The sequence below is a fragment of the Lontra canadensis genome, unplaced genomic scaffold, assembly GCF_010015895.1.
Source record: "Lontra canadensis isolate GAN:19392208 unplaced genomic scaffold, GSC_riverotter_1.0 scaffold5, whole genome shotgun sequence".
Taxonomy (NCBI): domain Eukaryota; kingdom Metazoa; phylum Chordata; class Mammalia; order Carnivora; family Mustelidae; genus Lontra; species Lontra canadensis.
Window position 1 is genome coordinate 16,275,975 of NW_022630999.1, and position 15,897 is coordinate 16,291,871.

The 15,897-nt window shown below is 56.0% G+C and overlaps 1 protein-coding gene across 3 annotated transcripts in view; it reads right to left on the reverse strand.

Moving 5' to 3' along the window:
* Nucleotides 1-15,897, reverse strand: part of CAMK2A (calcium/calmodulin dependent protein kinase II alpha) — a 57,964-nt gene that overhangs the window by 19,539 nt on the left and 22,528 nt on the right. For all 3 annotated transcript variants that reach the window (XM_032851539.1, XM_032851540.1, XM_032851541.1), the window contains exons 4-13: nucleotides 11,445-11,499; nucleotides 10,543-10,608; nucleotides 10,367-10,439; nucleotides 7,231-7,333; nucleotides 6,157-6,240; nucleotides 5,933-6,027; nucleotides 4,775-4,897; nucleotides 4,315-4,398; nucleotides 2,798-2,840; nucleotides 319-359 (exon numbers count right to left, since the gene is read on the reverse strand). In XM_032851539.1, the coding sequence (XP_032707430.1) occupies nucleotides 319-359; nucleotides 2,798-2,840; nucleotides 4,315-4,398; nucleotides 4,775-4,897; nucleotides 5,933-6,027; nucleotides 6,157-6,240; nucleotides 7,231-7,333; nucleotides 10,367-10,439; nucleotides 10,543-10,608; nucleotides 11,445-11,499 (767 nt within the window). The remainder of the gene's footprint in view (nucleotides 1-318; nucleotides 360-2,797; nucleotides 2,841-4,314; nucleotides 4,399-4,774; nucleotides 4,898-5,932; nucleotides 6,028-6,156; nucleotides 6,241-7,230; nucleotides 7,334-10,366; nucleotides 10,440-10,542; nucleotides 10,609-11,444; nucleotides 11,500-15,897) is intronic.

The window sequence follows — 15,897 nt, forward strand, 5'->3', positions numbered from 1 at the left end:
AGGTCACCCCTCATGATAGCTCTGTCTCTTCTTCGTACCCTCTCACTTTCCAGTCCTCCCATCCCAGAGAACCACAGAAATCTCCTTCAGACCTGCCCCTTTCCTTGTGCCCGCCCCAACCCCAGGCCACCTGCCTCTCCCATCGACTTTCGGACCTCCCCCTCCCCCACCCGCCCCCACCCATCCTGGGACCAGCCCGATTGCACGAGTGACCACACCTGCTCAGCAAGGCCTAGGTCTCGCCCCGGCCCTGAAAACTAGGCCCTGTTGGCGGAAAGGCTGCCAGAGGCAGGCCCTGCCGTGCTCCCGGGGGCTTACCTTCACACCATCATTCTTCTTGTTTCCTCCACTCTTCCCTCCTATGGAGGAGAAAAAGTAGAGGGTTACCAACACCAGGCAGGGCACCAAGGCCCACAGGGTGAGGAAGAGCAGCATCTGCGGGCAGGCGGACGGCACGGAGCCGGCTCAGAGATCTGAGGGACACCTCCTCCTTCTGCTCGTCCTTCCTCCTTGGGGCTTGGACTGCAGGTGGCCCGCGAGGTGGGCCTGGGCTCCCCTGTCCTCAGCAATCTCGAGCATGCCCCTCTGGCCCCATGGGTGGCAGGAGGTGACCGATGCGTCCCAGGCCCCGGGGGTTGCTGTTTCAGCCTGGGGATTCCCTCTGGATCCCGGTCACCACCCGTGCTGGTGGTGGCCAACCCGGAGGCCTGGCTGCCCGGCCCAGGGCTGGCCGCTCCCTCCCCGCCCCGGCCCACTCTAATTTTAGGCCCACGCTGCTGCCGAGGTCATGTGTCAGCCTGCCTACTCACTCTGGACAGCTGCGAGCCTTGTTTTGCCGGTGAGAAGAAGCAGATGCCCCACTCTGGGGCCCACCCCTCCAGAGCGCCCATCCCCTACCGAGGCCTCCCTACCCTCCAGCTCCAGAGCCCCATGCTGGGGCTGGCGGTGTCCATGGTGCCTGGGAAAAGCAGAGCAAGGGCTGCTAAGGGAGGCCCCACCTCTGTCATTACTTTTTCCCTCCCTCCTTGCCTCCAGAGCCCTTGGTGAGGGCTGCAGCCAGGAATTGGCATGAATGCTCAGCCCTGCCCAGCTTGGCATCTGGCTGCTTCAGACCTCAAACAAATGCCTTATGTTAAAGAAGACAGGAGATCTCTAAAGCGCTTAGCACAGCATGGGACCTGTATATAGTAGGTGCCCAGTAAACGGTAGCCACTGGAAGTCCTTCTCCCGGTGGCCTGGGGATGGCGAGCCTGGGAAGAGGGGCAGCACGGGACACAGACACCCTGGAGGCTCAGAGGGACAGGCTCATTCTGGCCCAGCCTCCCAGTCCCTCTCACGAGTTCACCTACAACCCCTTCCAGGCAAGTAAATGCAGGGGTGGATGGCTCTGGATCCCAAAGCTGAGAGGAATGACTGTCCATCCTCTGTGAGCTTCCTGGGATGGGGTGTACAGTGGAACAGGGGGAATGGTCCCCCCTCCAGCTTCAAGGTGGCCCTCTCAGCACCAGCCCGAAACCACAGAACTGGGGGGTCCCACGTTCTGATTTTCTTCCTTTTTTTTTTCCTGTTTTTTTTTCTTTTTTCCGATTTTCAAGAAAAGACAGAAATCTGGGTTTTTCTGTGAAATCTCCTAATTTTTAATTGCTGGAAACTCTTTTCAAAAACACCACCGTTTTAAAACACCACTAGTCCCGCAGGGCCATAAAGAGATGGGAACTGACCCATGGGCACCATTTTGTGAGCTCTGGACTCGAGTTTCTAAGGGGCGCTTCAGAGGTTAAAAAAAGACTCTGACTGTCCAGTGGCTCGTCTTTCAATTTAAGGAAGTGCAGGACCCTAGTCTGGGGAGACAGCAGGAAGGCGATTCAGTGCGGCGGGGCCAGCCGGCATCGGAATTTCCCAAGTTTTCCTGCCTCTGGGTCTTCGTCCAGCTGGTTAAATGGGCATGTGGACCCTCCGCAAAGTCAGAACCAGAACTTGCCCGAGCCGACCCCTTGCTGTGGAGCCAGCCACGTGTCCTGCCTGGCCCATCAGAGGGCCCCTCGGGTGAGCTTTGCTATATCTGCTCAGCGGCCCCGTCAGCTGTCCTGTCTCCCCAGAGAGAAGCCTCTGGCAGGCACTGGCCTGGGCGCTCTCCAGTGTGCCAAGGGGAGCTTCTTGCTAAGCCCTGACACTAATCCCTTCCTTTTCTCTGTGAGGTTCCGCACTGTGGCCTGTGGGTCGCTGGATACTCCCTGCCTTAACCAGCCGGCTGCGGCCCAGGCCAAAGGCTGCTACCCAGGCTCTCTGGTGGCCCGTCTTGATTAAGGGCACTTGCTCTGAGGTGGTTCAAAGCTGAATGAAAGCAGGCCCTGCCTCTCTCTGCCTAGCCATGGGCCCCCACTGCATTGTCACCAAGGCCACCTGAGCAAAAGCTTGGGGACTGCTTAGCACGGGCTCGGTACTGGTGGGAAATGGGAATATTGCTACTCCCTGGGCCTGCTTCTGTCCTGCCTGAACCTACACCCTAATATTCAGGAGGACCCCCTCAGGCTGGCCCAACCTGAGAACCCCAGCCCTGCTGCGAGGTTAGGGAGCCAGACTCAACCTCTAACCCTTTCTTGTAGGCCTTTGGCTTGCTGACCTATCGGCTTCAGTCCTTTCTGGGTGCAGGCGACCTGAACCCCCAGTCTTAGTGTCCTCTGTAGCCCTCATTCTCCCCAGGCCCCTGGCCTGAGGCCTCAGAGATATCGACAGGGCAATGCTCCCAACAGACCTGTGCAGGATATATTCGGGACTTCAAGGTCCCACCACCTACCAGAGAAGTTCCTGGTGGCCAGCATGGTGGTGAGGATGGCTCCCTGCAAAGATAAGGAGCGGGGGAGGGGACAGGAGGTTGGAGGTGATGGGGGAGAGGAGAGAGAGAAATGGGACGAGCAGGGGAGGGGAGGCAGGTGCTGCCTTCAGACACAGAGCCAGAGCCTTCTGCCTTGCCCTTCCCTTTGCCCTCACCCCACAGCCCAGAGACCATCTCTGCCTCCCTGGGGAAGTCGGAGTGAGTTGGGCCTTAGCTGGCACAGCTCCTAGAACAGGGCCATCCCTGCAGAAGATATTAATAGGTTCCGCTGTCCTGGCCAGAGGTGGTGGAAGGGCTCAGAGACACCTGTTGGCGGGGACTCCTAAAGGCCAAAGACTATAGTCCCTGCCCTCCTGGGCCCCCTTCACCCTCCGTCATGGTGCTCAGTACCTTGTTTCATCACTAGTTCATCTTTCCCGGGGCTCTCCTCTCACATCCTGGGGGACATAGAGAAACGCTCCTGTCCCAGTGAAGGGCCTAGGGGATAGCCCTCCTGCTTCTGATGCTATCTGTTTTGGACACTCTCCGAGTCTGACTGTCCGTGATTTTAAGACATTTTGAGATTTCCTCTGTGACCACTCCCATTGGGGGGTGGGATGGGACTTAGTTCTTCTGGTGTCATGCTGGCCACCACCCACCTGGCCCAAGCCCCCTTCCTGGGCCATCACATCAGGCCTGGGAACAGCTGGTGAGGAGTTTCCGAAGGCGCTGGGCCCTCAGCATCTGTCACTCAGCGTTCTGATGGCTTCTCTGTTCTAGCAGGCTGGGGACTCCTCAGTTACTCTTCCTACCTGTTCATGGGGTCCCTGGCGAGGTCCAGGCCAGGAGCTATCACAGGTTAAGAGCACACACCACTTGCTCACGAGGCTGGCAGCTCCTGGCCCACCTGGGTCCCACTGTGGCTTCCTCTGGGCTGTGACCCCTGTCCGCGTCTCTTGGCTTGTCCTCTCCAGTGTTCTGCACCAGGGCCTCTCACCCACCCTGGTCTCCTACCCAGTTCCATCTCACCCCCCAGACCCTCTCACTAGCCACGCTGAAACGCTTACAGTCCCCCTACAGGCTCAAGCTCATGCTTCCAGACTTTGGCACGCACTTTCTCTCTGTCTGGAACGTCCGTCCACTCTGACTACATGACTAACACCTGCTTATCCTTTGCGGTGTCTGCTCATAAGCCACCTGCCCAGCAGGGCTTCTTGGGAGACTTCCCCGGTCTTTCCAGACCTAGTTCATGGCCCTGCTATGGTCACCCCCGGCCTCCGGGCGTGCCCCGCCGTCCCAGCACTCACCACACCCTCTTACGGTCCAGGGTCCTTGCCTGTCCTTTCCACCCACTCATTCCCCAGCCCAGACAGTAGGTGCTCAGGACGTGTTTGTTGACTCAGTGAAGGAAAGAACTTGTGAGTGAATCTCTTGGCCTCTGCAGAGACCCAACCGAGCTACTCCATGTCCGGGGCCTATAGAGGGCAAGGACGTGTTACCTTCAGTTTTCTCCTGGCGTTGAACTTCTTCAGGCAGTCCACGGTCTCCTGTCTGTGCATGCAGGAGGCCACAGTGGACCGATGCTGGAGGAAGTGGGGAAAGGTCTGTGAGTGGGAGGCAGGCCTGCCCAAAGCCCCTTCAGTGGGGTGTCTTACAGAGAGGTGCTTGGCATTTGAAGAGCACAAATCTTTGTTCTAGAGGACGTTGTAAACGCCGCAGGTGCTTAGCAGCCCTGGCACCCGATATCCCTGCCAGGAGCACCCCCCGTTGTGATGCTGACACAGAACACCTCCCACTTCCACTTCCCCTGAGAGCCACGGCAGGGCAGCATTTCTGGGTGAAGCCCCCTTGACCCTCCGCTGGGCCTGAGGGGCCGGGGACAGAGAGAGAACCCCATGGGGGTCTGCACCCTGATGCTGGGAGGGGCTCCCGGAAAGGACCCCACAGGTGAGGGCTCACCGAAATCCAGGGGTGCTTGAGGGCCTCGGCGGCCGTGATGCGTTTGGATGGGTTGATGGTCAACATCTTATTGATTAGATCCTTGGCTTCCGGGGTGACCGTGTCCCATTCTGGTGACGGGAACTGGAAGGGGCAGAGGGGCCAGGTTTGCCCAGCCTACCCCAGGCCACCCCTGCGATCCCCCAGCCCCTGACTGGCAGGGGAGCAGGCAGGGGTCCTACTGCCCATCCACTGGGCATCCACAACCAGGAGGCGCTGGGATCCTCCATGCAGGGACCCTCTCTGGAACCCGAGGAGGGGCAGGATCCTTGGTCCCCCAGATAAATCAGAGCTGGGGCCAAGGGGAAAGGAGGCCTTTCTCTGTTTTTTTGAGGCTGTGCCTTATCTGGGGAACAGGAGGCCAGGGGTTATGGGCCAGACTTCAGAATCGGAAGGCTGGGTCTAAGTCCTGGCTCTGCCTCCTGGGCTGTGTGACTTTGGACAAGACTTTGGGTGATCTTCAAGTTGCCCCTAGAGATACTGTGAAGATTAACTATGATATAAAACGGATACCACAGGGCTTGATAGAATCAGCCTCATTGAAAAGCAGTATAGCTTGGTCGTTAGAAACATGGATGCTAGAGCCAAATTGCCTGGGTTCAAATCCCAGCTCTACCATTTCTTAGCTATTTGGTAAGGGCAGTTATTTAACTTCTCTGTGCCTCAGCTTCCCTATCTGTAAAATGGGCATAATAATCGTACCTATGTCATAGATGGGTATGTGGATGAGCTCTAATAATCTATAAAGCATTTAGAAAAGTGTTGTGTTAGCTAATATTATTATTCGTGTGTGCATTATTATTTGTGAGAGAGAGAGAGGGAGGGTAAGAGTCTGGCTTCTGGGACCTACTATCCACCTCTCACCCCACTTCGGTGCTGCTCCTGCCCTCCAGGGCCCCAGGATAAGTGCCATCATGCCGAGGCCCAACCATGAGGCTGGGGCCACGTGTGGTCAGTCCTCAAGCTCCACCCACCTGCAACTAGGGAGTGGCAGAGGGCCTAAGTAGGTTGGGAGGGCGGACAGGAGGCAGCTTAGATCTCTGACCTCACTGGGTGCTGGCTTTCACTGGAAGGGACTCAGGGCATCGCAGGGAGGCTGGAGAGAGGAGGGACACTCACATCATAGGCGCCAGCTTTGATCTGCTGGTAGAGGCGGTGCTGGTCCTCATCCCAGAATGGAGGATACCCAACGAGCAGGATGTAGAGGATGACGCCTGGGGAGAGGACCAGGAGAAGCCTTACTGCGCGTGAAGAGAAGAGATGAAGAGGGCAGGGATAGGGAAGAAGAGGGCCCCTGAGGGCTAGGAGCCCAGGGGGATGAGAGCGCTTTGGGATGGACTCACCACAGGCCCACAGGTCCACAGGCTTGCCATACGGGTCCTTCCGCAGCACTTCTGGGGAGAGGTATCCTGGCGTTCCTGCAAACCCTGCTCCACAGACACACAGATAGGCAGACGCACACATAGAGGTTGGCACGTAAGAGGGATGAGGTTGCCCTGGAGAGAACGGACACACTCCCCATCCCAAGAGTGGCTCGAGGGCAGGAAGTTCTTGCCCAGCAAGTCAGCAAAGCCTCTAGACCAGGGTGGACAGGTGCACAGGGTACCTGTTGCCCCCCGCTCCCCACATCTGCCAAATGAGAGATTAGGGATTCCTCCCTCTACTACCAACCAGCAGTGTCGGGAGGATCGTTTGAAATAAACAGACACCCAAAGTACTTGAACAAGGAATCATAAGAACAGTTACTATTTATTGAGTGTGTGTGCTCATGCCTGGTCTCACTTACTCTTCACATAGCCCTGAGGTCCATGCTATCATCACCCTCATTTTACAGATGAGGAAACAAAGGCTCAGCAAGGTGAAATGATTCGCCGAAGATCACACACTTCCTAAGTGGCAGAGTCGGAACTTGAACCCGGAGCTCTGTCTCTTAATCACTGATCAGTAGTGCTTATTGAAGTTTCCCCAGCTAGCTGAAAGGACTCAATTATGCCAAAATCTCGGAGTCTGCCGAGTCATAGGAGTTTCAATCCTGGCTCTGTCCCTTTTAGTCTCCCATGAACTCTTTCAAGTTTCTTAGCCTCTGTTCGTTTGTAAAATCAGGATAATTAGCTCTGGCACCCAGGCCGTTAGGGGAACCCACGGAAGCCCCCAGCCAGCCGTGGTGGTGCATGTGCATGTGGAGAGGCCATGTACTGTTTTAAGGATAACCGTGTCCCTGAACCTGACCCCCTGTGGAGATAAGATGGGCAACACCCACTGACTAGAGGCTGTGCAGTGGGACCTCTGCTCCGGGAGCTCTGGCTGGTACCCCAGCCATCTCTTACCTGCCCCTGCTCGGGCCTGGGACTCCTAGGGGCCAATGTGTCAACACAAGCCTGGCCTCCCACATCCCTGCCATCCCCGTCCCCACTCACCGAACCATGCCTGCTGCTCCCCTTCCACTTCTATGGCCAGGCCAAAGTCTGCCAGCTTCACCGCGGCGCCCTTGAGCTTGGAGGCCAGCAACAGATTCTCCGGCTTCCCAGGACCAGAGAGAAGAGTGAAATGGGGGAAGAAAGAGCCAGAGGACAGTGAGCAGATTCTGAACCTCACGTCCGGTGGCCTGAGCCCACAGAAGGAGTAGCTAGACAATCTAGAGGTGCCTTGCCCCCACCTCCAATCCCAGCCACAGGACCCTGAGCTCCAGCCTCCAGTGAGGGGACTACCCAAGGGTAAGACCTCTGTCTTTGGCAACAGGAAGACCCTTTCTCCACCACCCATCCCCTCCTTTGCCTCTCCTCAGGGTTTGGGGCTGAGGCTGACATGGGGTCAGGGAGTTGTGGGGACAGCTACCACCACAATAAGGAAAAACGAGTGACATTTATTGTGCCCCTACTATGTGCCAGCCACCAAGCTAAGTGTTTGCATATATCATCTCACTTATCACTTCAACAGCCTTTGGGATGGGCACTATTATTCCCTTTTTCCACAGCAGCCTTCCTATGTTCCCTGAAAAAATCACACTTGGTCCCACCTCAGGGCCTTTGCACTTGCTGTTCCCCCTGCCTGATTTGCTCCTTCTCTGAGCTTCACAGAGCTGGTGTCTTCTCTTCATCTGCTCTCACCTTCATGTCTTCCCCTCCAAGAATCCCTCCATGGCTATCGAAAGGAGGACCCCCCAGGTATCTTCTGTCTTAGCAACTTGTTACCTTCATAGATATCACAATTTGTAATTTTTCCCCCATCTGTCTCTGTGCTTGTTCATTATCTGTCACCTCTACAGACAGTGAGTTCCCTGTCTGTCTGTCCACCACTCTATTGCCAACACCCAAGGCAGGGGGCAGCATGTAGTGGGTACTTCATACATATTTGTCATATGTATAAAGATGAGGAAACCGAGGCTCAGAGAAGTTAAGTGGCATGACCCAGGAGCCACGTTCTCAACCACGCCGGACTGAGAGACGGGGGCCCTCGTACATGCCGCCTGGCCTCTGGGGCCCCGAGACTGCTGTCTTCCGCTGGGAGTAAAGAACAGGATATCCCCCCCCACCACCCCCACAGGCCAGAGAGGGGCTGAAATAAATTCTGCAGTTGGGTAGCCCTGGCCTCTGACCCAGCTCCGACATTTCTGTGCTATGGAACTTAGACAAGCCATTTCACTTCTTTGAGCTTTGGTCTCCTCTCAGAAAAATGGACAGAGCCCACCTCATGGGCTGGCATACAGATTAGTCGTGATAATCCGGGCAGAGCCCTTGGCAGTGGCCCATGGCACATGCGCGGTGGGCGTTAGCACTCAGAATCACTGCTGGGGCTGGGGCGGGGGCCTGGGCTCCACGTCCCCGGAGACAGCCAGTTTCCCCTGACCCCCTTCCCCACTGGGACTTCTGACGGGGTCCCACCTCTGACCTTTCGCTGCCCAAAGCTAGGCGGGACCCAAACAAATACAGCTCCATCTGCCCCTTGCGAAGCCCTCTTTTATCCTTCAGGGACTGCGCTCCCAACGTGTCCTGGGTCTTGGTAGCCGTCCTGCCCTGATTTGATGAATATGACACTAATTAATCTATCCAGAGTGGCCTAAATTTGTGCTGCTTCTCCTCCTTTCTCCTCCCATTCAGGGGCTGTTGCTATAATAGGAACAGGCCCTCTGGGAGAACGGCCCTGCCGTCCGGCCAGGACCCTCCTGGACTGCACACTTGCCTGTGGGTCCAGACTGAGCCCCATGGAGCTCTGCTGTGAGAGTCGGGGCTGGGCAGGACTTCTGGGCAGAGCGCTGGATCCCAGAGAGGGGCCCAGGCCTGGTGGAGGACGCCCAGGGAGAGGGTCCAGAGAGGGGGTCCAGGCTGAGGAGGGCCTGGGGGGGGGGTCCTGTCCTGGGTGGGGATGGGGGAGAACAGCCTGCACAAGAGGGAGGAGGTACCGTGAAGCTGCCCAAGGACCTCAGGCCTGAGCTGGAGGCCTGATCTGGGCGGCCCCCAAGGGCAGCACCGGGGCTCATAGGCCAGAGTAGGAAAGATGAGAAGAGACTTTCCCAGTGGTTCGAGGGGGCTGCCTCTCAAGAAGTGAGTTCAGAGGGGCGCGAGGGCGGCTCAGTGGGTTAAGCCTCTGCCTTCGGCTCAGGTCATGATCCCAGGGTCCTGGGATCGAGCCCCACATCGGGCTCTCTGCTCAGCGGGGAGCCTGCTTCCCCTCCTCTCTCTCTTCCTGCTGCTCTGCCTACTTGTGATTTCTCTCTGTCAAATAAATAAATAAAATCTTAAAAAAAAAAAAAAAGAAGTGAGTTCAGAGTCGCTGAAGGCCAAACAGCAGAGGTTCACAGGCACCTAGAAGGGACCACTGCAGGAGCAGGAGCTGCGCTGAGTGGCTTTTTGGCCCCGACCCCCACAGGCCCAACGGCTGGGGTCAGAAGGCCAGGGCTCCATCCTAGCTCAGGCACAACTGAATGGCAGAGTCTTGGTCAAGTCCCTTAGACTCTGTAGGCCTCTGTTTGCTGCTCTGAAAATTGGGGGACCTTGAGGCTGAACAGAGGGGAGCGAGGAGTCTGTGCCGACCAGGCAAGGCTACGCGGCTACCGCCGACCCTAGATTGCACATCTGCCCGGGCCTTTCTTCTCCTTCAGTGGAAAGAGGAAGGACTCTGGGGGCCCCAACGCCTGTGCTTCCTCTCCCTGTACCTGCCAGGGATCCAGAAACAAGAACTGCGGTGTCCCTGCGCACTGGGTACTGTGCTGTCTCCTTTGACAGAACCAGCAACCCCCAGCAGAGGTTGCCATGGCAACCCCACCACAAGGCAGCTGAGGCCCTGTGGCTGGAGAGTGGCCTGGCTGGGACCTGAACCCCACCAGAGCCAGCCTGGGGCGACCTTACAACAGCTTACCTGGTCTGGCCCAGAGCACATGGGCCTGGGCATCAGGAGACTGGATCCGAAGCTTGGCTACTCCTCCCTGCACCCTGTTTCCTCATCGGAACCATGGGGTAGGTATTCCCCGGCCCAGCCCAACTCAGGGCGATTGAAGGGATTCTGATGATTCCCCTGGCTTTGTAGGGGAGCCGCCCCCCCGGGTGCGTCACTCACCTTCAGGTCCCGGTGCACCACACCCATCTGATGGCAGTGGAGAACAGCCTCCAGGATCTGCTGGATACAGTGACTGCGGAGAGAGAGGACAGGGTCCCCCTGTGAAGGCGGACATCCCCTGGGGAGCTGGGAAGCTGGTGGGGGAGACACCCTGTCCCCAGGCACCTGGTGCTCACCTAGCATCCGCCTCACTGTAATACTCCCGGGCCACGATGTCCTCAAACAGTTCCCCACCGGTAACCCTGGGGAGACAGGCACAGAGTCACCCTCCCACGAAGGCCTCTGGGGTTGCCTCTTCTGGAAGAGTCTCTGGGAAGCTAAGGGCGTGACCCAGGGACCTCAGAATCTCAGTCCAAAGGGAGGAATCTCTGGGGTCCCAGGGTGCCTCCCGCTGCAGCCCTCTTCCTGGCTCCCATCCCACCCTTCCACGGACTGCCCTCCCCTCCCCCACTTGCCCTTCTCTCCCGCTGGGTCCACGCTGGAGTTAGGTAAGGGAGTGGGACACTCAGAGGGTATCACTCAGGTTCATCAGGAAGCCCAGGGGCTGGGGTTTTTGTTATTGTTGTTGTTTGTTTCATAAACTTTAGTTTTTAGAGTAACGTGAGGCACACAGCAAAACTGAGCAGAAGGCACAGAGAGCTCTCCCGTACCCACACGTACAGAGCCTTCCCCATGATTAACTGTTTTCGGCAGATGGGGCCAGTGTCTTCGCTGAGTTTCTCTGCCAACCCGAGAACCTATTATTGTTTGTCATTCGATTGAGTGGCTTTCAAAACTTGAAAATTACTCCAAAAGGAAACTTTATATTGCCACTGGACATGGGAAGCCAGCACCGCCGGCCACAAATAGAAACAAAGCAGTAAGACAGCAGAAGTAACAAGTGTGCGTTGGCGTTTCAGGATGACCCACCCGCCTTGTCTGGGTGGCAGGCCTATCATGTTCGGGAAACTTCCGTCTCAAAAGGGAATTCAGCCCAGCCTGGCGGCATTTGGGACTCAGGCCACGGGACCCACCTAGGTCTTCCCTGCTCAGGCTGCCCCTTGAGCCCCTGCACGACCCAGGGTGGGCCCAGACTCACAGGTCGAAGATCAGGTAATGGTGTCCCTCCTCGGAGATGCTGTCGTGGAGCCGGACTGTGGGAGGGGCCCAAGCAGCCAGTTAACCCGGAAGCACTGCTTCCACCTCCTCCCGCCCTCTCACCTCACCCCTCCAATGGCCAACATATCAACTTCTCAGTCACTGAGCACAAGCCAGGTAACAGGTGCCTTGACAAACGCCAGTGAACGATGGTGACTGACCTCGGGCATCGTCAAAAGAAGCCCAGGTTTAAAGATGAAAGACCCTCCCGGCTTTGGTCAAAGTCTGGCCTCTTCCTTCCTCCAACCCTTAGCTTCCTGGCTGGGCAGTCTGGCATCACGGGAATGGCTCAGATCTCTGCCACTTGCTAGCTGTGTGACCCCACGCAAGTTGCTACACCTTTCTGAGCCTCTTTTTTCTTGCCTGGACAATGAGAATGAAACTCCTGGACCTGCAGCCTCGTTGTGAGAATTCCATGAGGCACACAGGCGGTGTTCGCCCAGGGCCAACCCTGGGGAAGATCCATGCTGGGCAACCAGATGTGAGATAAGAGAGCCGGTGTTGGTGGGAGGACCGGGGTCGCTGGGTTAGGCCTGCTGAGAAACTGTCATCTCTTCACACCTCACTTACCAAGAACAGGGGCAAGACTCCCAGGAGCCCAGAGCTCCCAAAATTACCCCCTGAGATTCTGGAGGGAAGGACCCGAGGCCCAGAGCTGACTCAGGGGCTGTACCCTGCCAGCCAACTGCATTTTCTCCCAGGACAGATTCACATCCTTTCCCTGAGCCACAGCCTAAAAACGTCCACAGAGCGGGGTGCATGCTCAGAGAATCAGGATACGTCGCCCAATGGAAGATCACACAGCTGTTAAGATAATACAGCAGTTACGTTTCCCCTGGTTCCAAATCATCTCTGAATTATGTTGTTTGGCAAAAAAGCAAAGTGCAAAACAGTGTGTGTGGTACTTAAAAAGATGTATTTAGGCCTGTTTGTGGCATAAGTGTCTTTGGAAGGATACAAAAAAGTGGGCATTGGGGGACCTTGGGGAGGGGAATCGGGAGGGCAGGAGTGGTGGGTGGGTGAGACTCTCTGCTTTATCTGCGGTCCTAGTGCCATCCGAATTCTGGCCATATGCACATGTTTCTGACTCAGTATCGAGTCCCCCCAATGGCTTATGGCTCTCTTATCTGCACGTAAAGTTTGGAGAAGCAGGTGTCAAATACATCAGAGTAGGCATCTACTATGGGGGCAGGGGAAAAGGTGGCTAGAGATGGAGGAGAACAGGAACACAAATATTTTTAAAGATTTATTTATTTAAGTAATCTCTGCACTGAATGCAGGGCTAGAACTCACAGCCCTGAGACCCAGAGTCATACTCCACTAGGACTGAACCGACCACGCACCTTGGGAGCACAACACATATAGAAACACCCGAGAAGGTACAAACATCACATATCATATGAAAACATGTATCATACAGTATAACCTCTATGTCCCAAGGCTATAGAATATACTTTAAAAATTGTCTTCTCATTGATCTACCATAAACTTGCATTATTAGTGTAGCCAGATAAAGTTAAAAAAACAAAAACAAAAACAAAAACAAAACCCTTTCCGGGTGCCTGGGTGCCTCAGTTGGTTAAGCATCTGCTTTTGGCTCCGGTCATGATCCCAGGGTCCTGGGATCTAGTCCCACATCATGCTCACTGCTTAGCAGGGAACCTGCTTCTCCCTCTCCCTCTACCCCTTCCCCCTGCCTGTGATCTCTCTCTCTCAAATAAATAAATAAATAAATATTTATAAAAAAGGAAAAGAAGGCTGCCCATCTAAGCAGCCAGCAAGGGGAACACAGGCTGGATTCCAGCCGCCACCTGCATAAGGGCACTGGGGTAGGCTTTTGTCCCTGAGAGGGGGCACCAGCACAGCTCAGAACCCAGGAGACAGGACACATAAAACCTCCCCTCCCATCAGGGAAGGCTGCCCTGAGAAAGAACAGTCCAAAGCCAAAGAGGAAAAAGAAGATTCAAGCGCCACCACGGGGTATGAAAGGGTCTCACCACGTGGTAGAGATTGACATGTCTGTGGTCACTGAGCTATGTTGCCAGCTTTTGACTTTTTAAAATATTTCCATAGATCCAACAAATCTGTAACCTAGTTTTCATTTATATAGCTGGACTCACGAATTTCTGACATTCTTTTCATATTTCCAACAGGGATGGGTTTTTTTCTTGGAAATTGAAGGGCAGTCCTTGCTGCCCTAGCCTCTGCCCTCTGACGCACACTTCCTGGTGTCCCTTTGGGAGGTTCGATGGAATGGCGAGAATCTGGGCTCTGGAGTCAGTCTTGCTGGGCTCACCTCCCAGCTCTGCTTCCTGTAAGCTGTGTAACTTTGGGCAAATTAGGTAACCTCTCTGAGCTTCCTTTCTTACCCATAGTGCTAACACCACTGGCCTGCTGCGGGGGGAATAATTGATGATGCTTGTAAAGCCCTCAACTCAGGGCCCGGCACCGGGAGAACTTGACAAATGAGGACACTGTCGTCTACCTCACCGACCAGCTTCACCCCTCTTGCCTACCCCAAATCCCCTGCTAAACTCTCAGGGTATCCCCTGCTCCCTGGGGTGGCCTCAGGGTCGGCCCCATCAGCAGGTGGTGATGGTACAGTGTGGGGCATTGTTCCTGTCCTGTGTGCGCAGCACAGCTGGACCCCCTGTTCTGAGCCAGGCCTCCCTGACCCGGTGCCCCCCAGGGCTGGACACCAGCCCCACGTGGACAGCAGCCAGTAAGCATGGCTAGAGTCACCCAGCAGGCTGACTAGGGCTCAGTCCAGCTCCTCCAGCCACAGGCTTGCCTCTGGGGTTCTGCAGCCACAGCTGCACCTGTCTCCACTTCTTCTGGGAGATTATAATCTACATAGAAGTGAGATACTTGGAGGTTCAGGAGGCAGGGCCTTTCCTTCCCTGAGATAGTTTTGGGGTTCTTCCCCAAATCCTCCTGATCTGGGGCTCAGCTCTGCTCTCCAGGTCTCTGTGCGTTAGCTACCCCATCCCAATGCCATCCTCACTCCTGCAGCCCATCCTCAGCCTTGGCACATGGTTGGGTCCCAGATACCCTTGCCGTCAGGTGAAGGAAAGAAGGAAGGAAAGAAGGAAAGAAGGAAAGAAGGAAAGAAGGAAGAGGGGAGAAGGAGGGGGAGGGAAGGGGAGGGGAGGGAGGAAGGAGAAAAGGCCTCAGTGATGATGATGGTGGTGAAGCACCATTTCTGAGACTTTGCCACAGGCCAGACTTGTGCTAAGTGCTTTCCTTGCAATTACTCATTTAACCTGCCCAGCAATTGTAAAAGACGGCTACTGTGCTTGCCCTCACGAACCTGTGCGCCCCAACACCTAGCAAGCAGCAGAGCTGGGATTGGACCCCGGGAGCAAACCGCATTCTCTTAACTAGCACATTAAACCCAGCGCCCTGATCTGGTGACCAAACATCGTGACGCCTCAGAAGAGTGAGAATTGTGTGGAGGTTACGGTTTCGGGAGAGGTTGTCTTGTGTGAAGGTATAGACTAAGGACAAGGGGGAGCAGCCCCTACCTCGGGACTGTCGTGGGGCTATGCTTTAATTAATCATCACAACTCTACGAGGCGGGTATCATTGCCATTTCCCAGATGAGAAAACCGAGCTTCAGAGTGGTTCAGCAATGGGTCCAGGGTCACACAGCCATTAAGCAGCAAACCCAGGATCGGAGCTGCAGACTGTCAACCCCAGAGCCCATAAGGTACTGCTCCCCATGTACAGTGGGGCGAGGAGCGGGGAGGCTGAGAGGGAGGAGGAGGCAGGGTTGACCTGAGACAGTTGTAGTGTGCAGCAACACACACACACACACACACACACACACACACACACACACACACACTCCCCGCCTCCTTTCCCTGGCACTGATCGCCTTTCTAAGAGCCATGGGACTTCGGAGTCAGAGCTCCCTCTCAACCTGTCCGTCATACTGCTGGGCAGCTGGACGCCCTGAGCAGGGCAGGAGCTGCCTGAGGCCACACAGTGAGTCCGTCAGCCGGTGGTCAGGATCGGGGTACAAGCTGACCTGCCCCCCACCAGCCACCTTGCTGCCCCTCCTCTCATTCTGGTCCTGGAGCCTCTGGCTGCTGTTTGCGCAGTTCTGCTCCCCTTCCTTGGGCACGGGGAAGGGGAGGTGCCTTTGGGGTATAAATAGCAGACTGAGACTCTTCTCTCTGGCAGGAGGGTTAACCCTTGGGGCTCTGGGCACTGAGCTATGCTTCCTTCCCAAGGGCAAAGGCGTGGTGGTTGCCCGAGTGGGAATATTCCTTAGAGAGCACCTAGGCCTTGCTCCTCAATGTGTGGTCTGACGCAGCAGCCTTGGCATTGCCTTGGAGTGTGCCAGAAATGCAGAATCCCGGGCCCCACCCAAAGCCACTGAACCAGAATCC